The 9,547-nt window shown below is 52.8% G+C and overlaps 1 protein-coding gene across 1 annotated transcript in view; it reads right to left on the bottom strand.

Moving 5' to 3' along the window:
• Positions 1-2,645: 2,645 nt before the first annotated feature.
• The window catches only part of LOC109924726 (proteolipid protein 2-like), a 16,782-nt gene continuing 9,880 nt past the window's right edge, over positions 2,646-9,547 (bottom strand). The window contains exons 3-5 of the mRNA XM_048619899.1: positions 9,308-9,400; positions 8,573-8,666; positions 2,646-5,579 (exon numbers count right to left, since the gene is read on the bottom strand). Of these exons, the coding sequence (XP_048475856.1) occupies positions 5,563-5,579; positions 8,573-8,666; positions 9,308-9,400 (204 nt within the window). The 3' untranslated portion in view covers positions 2,646-5,562. The remainder of the gene's footprint in view (positions 5,580-8,572; positions 8,667-9,307; positions 9,401-9,547) is intronic.

The following is a 9,547-nucleotide window of genomic DNA, read 5'->3' as shown; positions in this document are numbered from 1 at the left end:
GATTTAGGGCTGGACCATTCAGGACAGACGTTGCAAAACAATTCTACACACAAAGGCTTGAAGCTCTCTTCCAAAATTGGGCAGTGGGCGCTGAATCGGTCATTCATTTTAAATTTGAGACCGACAAAGTTTTTGTTAAGCAAAGGGTTAGGGGCCATAGGCAGGGACATGGAGTGAGGTCACAGATCAGCCATGACCTTATTGAATAGTGAAACAGGTTTGAGGGGCTGAGTGGCCCACTCTTGTTCCACTGATCCACACCCACCTACCCACCACCCAAACTTACACTCACAGTCCTAAAACTTTATGCCGGTTCCAAATTTTCCACATTCTAGGCCCCAGCCACCTCCTCTTCCCCAACAGATCAGCAACACTTCGCCAAGGATTTTGACCCAGCGAAGAAAATGTATTTCCAGGTCAAGATGGTGAGTGGCTCAGAGGGGGAATATGCAAGGGTGGGTGGTTGGTGTTCCCATGTATCTGCTGCCCCTTGTCCTTCTAGATGGAAGTGGTCGTAGGTTTGGAAGGTGCTGTCTGAGGATCTTCGGTGAATTTCTGCAGTGCATCTTGTAGATTGAGGACTAAGGTGGGGGTGGCTCAGTGGTTGGCACTGCTGCCTCACGGCGCCAGGGGCCCAGGCTCGATTCCACCCTCGGGGCGACTGTATAGAGTTTGCACATTCTCCCTGTGTCTGCGTGGGTTTCCTCTGGGTGCTTCGGTTTCCTCCCACAGCCCAAAGATGTGCAGGTTAGGGTGGACTGGCCGTGCTAAATTGTATTGTTCCAATTGTCACCATCCTGCAGATAAGGGTGGGTTGGCCATACTAAATTGTCCCATAGTGCCCAGGTATGTGCGGGTTAGGGTGGATTGGCCATGCTAAATTGTCCCATAGTGCCCAGGGATGTGCAGGTTAGGGTGGATTGGCCGTGCTAAATTGTCCCATAGTGCCTAGGGATATGCAGGTTAGGGTGTATTAACTATGGTAAATGTGGGGTTACAGGGACTGTAGGGATTCTATGTCAGACCATATCACTTCCCACCAATGTACCCAATGACACGTCCTCCTTTTCTCTCACCCGAGGAATCTCTTTCCCTCCCTGCCCAGCCCGACCATGGCTGACAGTCCCCTACGATTCATCTCATCTCCCCCACACTTCTGCCCTCGCGCCCCTTTCCCCTCCCTCCCCTAACCACAAGAGAGTTCCTCTGCCACCGGGCACACGGTACCCCTTCCTCTCCACTGTCAGCATTCCGCATTCCGTAACCCTATCGCTCCCTGCTATGGGAAAGATGTGGTGAAACTTGAAAGGGTTCAGAAAAGATTTACAAGGAATATTGCCAGGGTTGGAGGAGGGAGAAGCTGAATAGGCTGGGGGCTATTTTCCCTGGAACGTCTGAGGCTGAGGGGGTGACCTTATGGAAGTTTATAAAATCATGAGGGTCATGGATAGGGTGAAGAGCCAAGGTCTTTTTCCCCTGGGGTGGGGGAGTCCAAAACTAGAGGGGTGTAGGGTTAAGAGGGGAAAGCTTTAAAGGGGTACCTTTTTAATGCAAGCTGTTTGTGAATATATGAGCTGCCAAAGGAAGTGGTGGAGGCTGGTACAATTAGTCTCCCCGCCTGGCATTTGGATGGTATTAGTATTACTTACCAGCTCAAGCCTGGATATTATCCAGAGCACCCACATCCCGAGCTACAGATCTACTCCAAAACATTATCCAGGTCTTTCTGCATTTGGATGTGGACTGCTTTAACATCAAAGGAGCCACGAATGGTGCGGAACATTGTGCAATGGTCTTTTTGTTTGTGTAATTCATTCCTTGAATGTAGATGTCAGCAGCTGGGACAGCATTTATTGCCTCTCCTTAATTGCCCAGAGCGCAGTTAAGAGGTGATCACACCGCTGAGGGTCTGGAGTCACGTAGACCAGCTTTCTCAATCTGGAAGCGGGGAGATTTTTTGTTCATTTACGTTACAGCAGGATATCGGTGGGGGTGATTGTTCGTACTTAGGTTTACTGCCATATAAGGCATGAGCTCATAGAGTAACAGGACAGGAGTGGCATGGTGGCTCAGTGGTTAGCACTGCTGCCTTGCAGCGCTAGGGACCTGGGTTCAATCCTACCCTTGGGTGACTGTCTGTGTGGAATTTGCACATTCTCCCTGTGTCTGTGTGGGCTTCCTTCTACAGTCCAAAGATGTGCAGGTTAGGGTGGAATGGCTGTGGGACATGTAGTAGGAGGGGGTGAGTCTGGATGGATGCCCTCCTTCAGAGGGTCAGGTTGGGCTGAATGGCCTGCTCCCTCACTGTAGGGATTCTATGACAGGCTTGAGGAGCTGAATGCCTTTTTCCTACATAACAGGCTCAAGGAGGGGGCTGAATGGCCTCCTGTTCCCCTGTAATAGGTTCAAGGAGGGAGGTGCTGAACTGCTATCCCCACATAACAGGCTTTAGAGGGATCGAATGGCTACTCATCTGTAGCAGACTCCAGGCGAGGGCTGAATGGGGGAGGTGGGGGGGGGGCGTCCTCCTGCTATTTGTGTAGAGCCTGCTGGAGTGGGGTAGGGAGGCTGAATGGCCTCGCTGACGCTCCCTATAACTACCTCCCGCTCCTAGTCAGACACAGCACAAGCACAAACCACCAATCTCAGAGAAGAAAACACTTTTTATTGCCTCACGTGTTGCTCTGTGGGACTTGCACAGTTCACGCAAGAACCGCTCGAACAAACTGGAGTCCAGGGACCAATCTGAGCAGCACTCTGCAGCTCCGATTCCCACCATCGGGTAGAGACACTGAGCCCGGGTTTACTCCAGCTCTGGCAGCTCGAAAGTTCCTGGACTGGAACCACAAGGCTCCCACAGCTTCGGAGCGAATTCCGAACGCAATCCTGAGCCACAACTCGCACAAAAGTGTTAAGGGAAGGCACTTCTTCACACAGACAGGATTCCGCAGCGGGGTTCCGTTAGAATAACCAGTGAACGCGTGTCAACGGGTAAACATAGAGTCGAGTATAAAATACGCGATTAAAGCTGTGAATTTACATTAGAGAGAAGGCACAGAGACAACTGGAATCCCTTTCAGCTGAACGAAATGATTCAAGGACCAGAATTAGGCGGGACGGCCAACAAACCCCTCCGTGTAATCTTGCATTCCATCAATAAACTCCACAACGCCTCCTCTTAGCCTGCGCAGCTATCGGTGCTTCAGATGCCCATGAGTCAGAATTTGTCAAATTAACCGCACCCGAGCCTCCCCCCCTCCACAAACCCCCAAAAACAAATTGCAAGACGTGTTAAGGCACGAGAAACGATAACACTTTCAAAAGGCAATTTCCCACTATATGTGAAGGCACTTTGAGGCATTCCCAGTGGCATACCAATTGATTTTGGCTCCCAGGACCTCCTCCCAGCCTTTCCCCACACCACCCCCCAGCCTTTCCCCACACCACCCCCCCAACCTCTTCCCAACCCCTGACATTTATCCATTCCGTGTTATGGGACAAGCTAGCCTGAGGGAATGGCTGCATCCCATTTGCTGCATACAAGAAGTGGGAAAAGATGTTTCAAATAAAGGGGGTGCTGTGTTGGTGAGGAGAGACTGGGGACAACGTAAGCCGGAGGGAGGTCAGATCTGGATGCAATGCAAGGAGGCGTGAAACCGCGGAATATCGAACGGCATTGGATCTCCTGAGCCTGGGCAAAACATAAAGTCACCCATCCTCTCAGGGATACAAGAGGGATACAAGAGGGAGGTGGAGCGCAGCTTTCGAATCCGTGCACAGTCTCCAATTCCACAGATTTTCGTGAAGGGCTGGCTTCCCCAAGTTGGCAAATTCCGGCATCAGCAAGCCCCGCCCACCTGATCACCGTGTCTGTGTAATCGCAGGGAAACTTGACTCAATGGCACCTTAGCCTGCTCCGCCTGCGAATATCCGGACATCCACCTCGGCTTTTCCTCTTAACGATGAAGATTTTGGCTCCGACCCGATTGCCAGGGGGTAGTTGGGGGGGTGGGGGTGCGGAGGGTCGGCCATGGGAGGGAGGTCAGAAAGTGTGGGGTGGAAAATGCAGTGCGCTGGGCACTTCCAACTATTGAGCTAGTGTCGTAGTTGCTGCGTAGCTTCCGACGAAACCTCATGAACAAAGGCTTATTTCTCCCTAGTCCCTGGCTCCTTTCCTTCCCTTCCCCTCTCTCTCCCTGTCACCCCTGCCGAACCTGAATCCTCTCCACCCATCCTCTCCTGTCCCCTCCTCTACCCTTCCCGAACCCGCTCACCCCACTCCCAGAATACCTCCAAAACTCCAATGGAGGTTTTGGAGTCAGCTTCTGGAGTTTACCTCCCCTGACCTTCTACTCCCCTTCCCCAAACACATACAATCCCAACGTCTAACCAGTCCTGTGCTCAATTGGACGGGGTGTATGGGGGGTGTTGGTGTGCAAGAAGAGAGGGAGAGTAAGACTCCTGATGCATTAAAGTTTGGCTAACCCCTTTCCCCCAATAATTGCCAATATTTTGCGAGTCAACAATCCCCCAAAAATAAAAGTGTTGAAATCTTTCTTCTAAATTTCCTGCTGGGTTCCTCCCCATTAGTCTGGAGTCTCTGGTCCAATTTTTATCTCCCGTTGCCAAGGTGGGAAAACAAGCCTGAACCACTAGGCCCCAGTTCTGCCTGAATGATCCCTTTTTATATAAATTAGAAGCAGTGTTTTAAATCAGATATTCAATGAAATAATAAATGATCTCGGGAGGAGTATGAGACGAAAGGGCCCCAGTTTCGCAAAGGGGGAGGTGGCACTTCATACAGGTCACTCCAATGTGAAGGCTGCAAGTAACATTAGGCCCAACTGCCAGGGCTGTGCAGGAGGGCAGGCTGCGCACAGGCACCGAGGAACGGGTAGGAACTGAGGAGGGAGAAGGCGAGGGAGGAATGACGGATGAGGGCACATCGAGAAGGGGGGGGCATAAGCAGAGAGAAGGGTAGGGGGGACAGAGGTAAGTGTGGCGGGGAAAGAGAATGGGGGGGGGAAATATGGACGTGAGGGGGTAAAACTGAGCAGGAGATAGAGAAGGATTGGGAATGGGAACGAATTGGAGGGAATTGGGATTGGGAATGGGAACAAATTGGAGGGGATTAGGAACGGGAACAAATTGGAGGGGATTGGGATTGGGAACGGGAACACATTAGAGGGCATTGGGATTGGAAACAAATTGGAGGGGAATGGAATCGGAACAAATTGGAGGGGATTGGGATTGGGATATAGGATGCTATGGGAGCCAGACTAAAAGAGGGATTGGGACACAGGATACCATGGGAACCAGGCTAACACAGGGATCGGGATTGGGATCCAGGGCACCATGGGAACCAGGCTAACACAGGGATCGGGATTAGGGTGCAGGTTGCCAAGGGGACCAGGCTAAGAGGGATCGAGACCGGGGAGAGCGACAGTGAGCTGACAACGGGAACGGGTCCCTCCACATTCGGAGCCGTGACGGGAATCTCGAGGCAGCTCCTGCATTCCCGGCCGCCTGTCCCGCTCCCCACTCCCTGGGCGAACAGCCACATTAGGTGTTCTCCGAACCTGAGGGAAAACAAAAAGAGACGAGAAAGTTAATGCACGGACAAAAAGGTGAGAAACTTCCCGAAGGCAGGAGCAGATGGACAAGCCAAATCAGAACCAGCGGACACCTTCGCACATCCCAATCCTGGCCTGTCCACATCCACGCCACAAAAAGGTGCAAAACTTCCTCTGGCACAATGAAATTGAGATCGTCCCCAGGACAAGGGAGCTCAGCTTAAAATGATATCAATTTACCGTTAAATTTCCCTCCCAAACACTGCCCCAGACCCCTACACCCCCTCCCTATCTCTGTCAACACCTCCAGCCCCTACACCCCCTCCCTATCTCTGTCACCCCCCCCCAGCCCCCTACACCCCCTCCCTATCTCTGTCACCCCCTCCAGCCCCCTACACCCCCTCCCTATCTCTGTCAGCCTCTTCAGTATCTTCCGATTCCTCCCATCGCAGTGCCTTCATTTGTCTGTGGGGGAGCCTGTTCTCCTGACTTCCCTCCGTAAATATCTCCATCTCTCTTCCCCCCACACTCCCTCCACCGCCGCAACCTCTTGGGCTGTGTTTCTCTTTCACCTGAAGCATGCCCTGATCCAAACTCCAACGGTGTTGACCCTACTTTTGCGCCCTTCGCTTTCTGCGGGCGGCTATAACAATGCAGTAATGTAAGGCAGGGCAGCGTGGGTGACTCCCTACCCACTGCCGGTCACGGCCTCTGGTCGGGTGTTTGGACTCGCCGGGCCTTTGACCCATTGGTTGGCCAATGGGATGGCGAGCTTTCTGGGAGGCGGGAAGGCGGCACCTCCGCTCCCTTCAGACTCTGCCACGTTCAGTGGGGGGTTTTTTTGGCGCAATGGGCGACCCGGCTTGCATGCTGCCGCTTTGGTGAGTTTGCCAGAGGTCCTTGGGGTGCCGCATGGAGTTGGCAGCACAGCTGACAGTGCCCAGCCTCCGCCCTCTTTTGGGGCGGGGGGGTGGGGTTGCGGTTGGTTCCCTGGGCTGGCCGCTCCCCTACAAGTTCGATCATTCCCCGGATGTGGGCGTCGCTGGCAGTGCCCGTCCCTACTTGCTCCCTTGAGAAGGTGGGGGTGGTGAGCTGCCTTCTTGAACCGCTGCAGTCCTCCTGCTGTGGATTAACCCACAACGACCCTCAGGGAGGGAATTCCAGGATTGTGACCCAGCGACACTGAAGGAACGGGGATATATTTCCAAGCCAGGATGGTGAGTGTCTTGGAGGGGAACTTGAAGGGGGTGGCGTTCCCATATACCTGCTGCTCTTGTCCTTCTAGATGGAAGTGGTCATGGGTTTGGAAGGTGCTGTCTGAGGATCTTTGGTGAATTTCTGCAGGGCATCTTGTAGATAGTATACACTGCTGCTACTGAGCGTCGGTGGTGGAGGGAGCGAATGCTTGTGGATGTAGTGCCAAACAATTGGGCTGCTTTGTCCTGGATGGTGTCAAGCTTCTTGAATGTTGTTGGGGGCTGCACCCATCCAGGCAAGTGGGGAGTATTCCCCCACACTCCTGACTTGTGCCCTGTAGATGGTGGGACAGGTTTTGAGGAGTTAGGAGGTGTGTACCCTTTCAGTATTCCCAGCTTCTGACCTGCTCTTGTAGCCGCTGTGTTTATGTGGTGAGTCCAGTTGAGTTTTTGGTCAATGGTAAGCCTCATGATGTTGATAGTGGGGGATTCAGTGATGGTAACACCATTGAATGTCTAGGGACGGTGGTTAGATTGTCTCTTATTGGTGATGGGCATAGCCTGGCATTTGTGTGGCACGAATGTCACTTGCCACTTGTCAGCCCCAAGCCTTGATCTTGTCCAGATCTTGTTGCATGTGAACATGGACTGCTTCAGTACCTGAGGAGTCACGAATGGTGCTGAACATTGTGCAATCATCAGCGAACATCCCCCACCTCTGACCTTACGATGGAGGGAAGGTCATTGATGAAGCAGCTGAAGACGGTTGGGCTTAGGACACTACCCTGAGGAACTCCTGCAGAGATGGCCTGGAGCTGAGATGACTGACCTCCCACAACCATGACCATCTTCCTCTGTGCCAGGTATGACCCCAACCACCGGAGAGTTTGCCCCCCGATACCCACTGATTCCAGTTTTGCTAGCGATCGACCCTTAAGCATGTCCTCCTAATCACAACTGACCCTTGAAGGGGAGGGTGGAGGAGTTGGGGGTTGGGGGAAGAGGGGCAGAGGACCGGGCAGAATGAGGTCAAGGTGACATACCATGGGAAAAGGCAGTCGTCTTAAAGATCTACAGCACAGAGTAAAGGGCCCTTCGGCCCATCAAAACACCCACCTATCTACTCTACTCCCATTTCCCAGCCCTTCGCCCATACACATCTATGCCTTGGCTGCGCAAGTGCATATCTAAATCCTTCTTCAACGTGATGAGAGTTTCTGCCCTTCCCACCCTTACAAGCAGCGGGTTCCAGATACCCCCTTCCACCACCGTCTGGGTGAAAAAAACACTTCAACTCACATTCCCTCGAAACCTCCAGCTCCCTTCACCTTCAATCTGTGTTCTCCCAGCCATTCAAACTCCACCGAAAAGGGAAAAGTCTTTTCCTGCCTTACCACACCGACACCCCTCTTAATTTCATACATCTCCATCATTTCCCCCACCCTCCTCAATCCTCTCAGCTCTAAGGAAAACAGCCTCAGTCTGTCCGGTCTCTCTACATCACTGAAACTCTTCAACCCCATCCTGAAAAATCTCTCCAGCCCCAGAGGCAACGTCCTGGTAAATCTCCTCAGCATCCCACCCCCCTACCCCTCCAGTGCTATCCCATTCCTACTATAACGTGGATTACAGAACAGCACACACAATACTGTAGCCTGATCGCAGTTTCAGCATCCCCTCCCCGTTCTGAAACTCTACACCTCAGTAGCTGGGAACCCTTCACCCACGCTTGCATACCCCACCCCCCACACCACCCCCTACACCCAGCCACCCTGCAATCTGCAACCACTATGCCCAACTCACCTGTGGGAGCTGGCGCGTGCTGACGCCCCTTTATTTTTGGGAACAACAGGTAGGCATCATAGCCGAAGAGAGCGCCAGCAAATAGCCCAAAGACCTGGAACAGAGAGGAGAGACTGTGAGCGAGAGAGGGAGAGGCAGACGGAGAAATAGAAGGCAGGCTCAAGCGACAGAGGCAGAGGGAGAGGGAGAGAGAGTGAGTGAGTGAGTGAGAGACACGGAGAGAGAAATGGAGGGAGGAAGAGCAGCGGGGAGACAGAAAGACCGAGGCGATGGAGAAAGAGAAAACAAAAGGCAAGAGAGAGAAAGGTAGAGTGATAGAGGCGAGACAAAGCGATAAAGAATGATAGAGAGGAGCGAGATGTGGAGAGACAAATTCCATTGTAACAGAAACACTTAGCCAGGTTTTTTGCACTCACCAAGGCAATCCCTCACTCACTATTCGAGGGTCGGCGTCGAGGGAGTGAGCGCTGTCGGAGGGTCAGCACCGAGAGGGAGCGGGCGCTGTCGGAGGGTCGGTACCGAGGGGAGTGGGCACTGTCGGAGGGTCGGCGCTGAGGGGAGCAGGCACTGTCGGAGGGTCGGCGCCGAGAGAGCGGGCGCTGTTGGAGGAGGGGCTTCTCACATTTCTGATGAAACTGAAAGTCTTTCTGTTCACTTAGTTTAAAGCTTTGCCTGTCTTGTACAATATCTCGATCCCCAAACAACACGGACCAGATCAGTGCGATAAACACTCACCCCAGCAGCAATCCGAGCTCCGTCATGGCTTATGAGAGCAATAATGGAAATAACAGCGAGGACAACAACTGCAATCACACAGCGGAAAAAATCCTGAAACAGAACAAGGCATTTAAGGGATTGGAGGAGCATTGTCAGCTGTACACAGGCTCACAGCCGTACTGTCACTGTGAGTGGCATCGAAATTAACACTGACACACACACACGGGCACAGAGGCAGACACACAGACAGACACACAC

Source organism: Rhincodon typus, chromosome 44 (assembly GCF_021869965.1).
Source record: "Rhincodon typus isolate 14 chromosome 44, sRhiTyp1.1, whole genome shotgun sequence".
Lineage (NCBI taxonomy): Eukaryota > Metazoa > Chordata > Chondrichthyes > Orectolobiformes > Rhincodontidae > Rhincodon > Rhincodon typus.
Note: the sequence above shows the minus strand (reverse complement) of the source record. Positions and strands in the feature narration are given on the sequence as shown.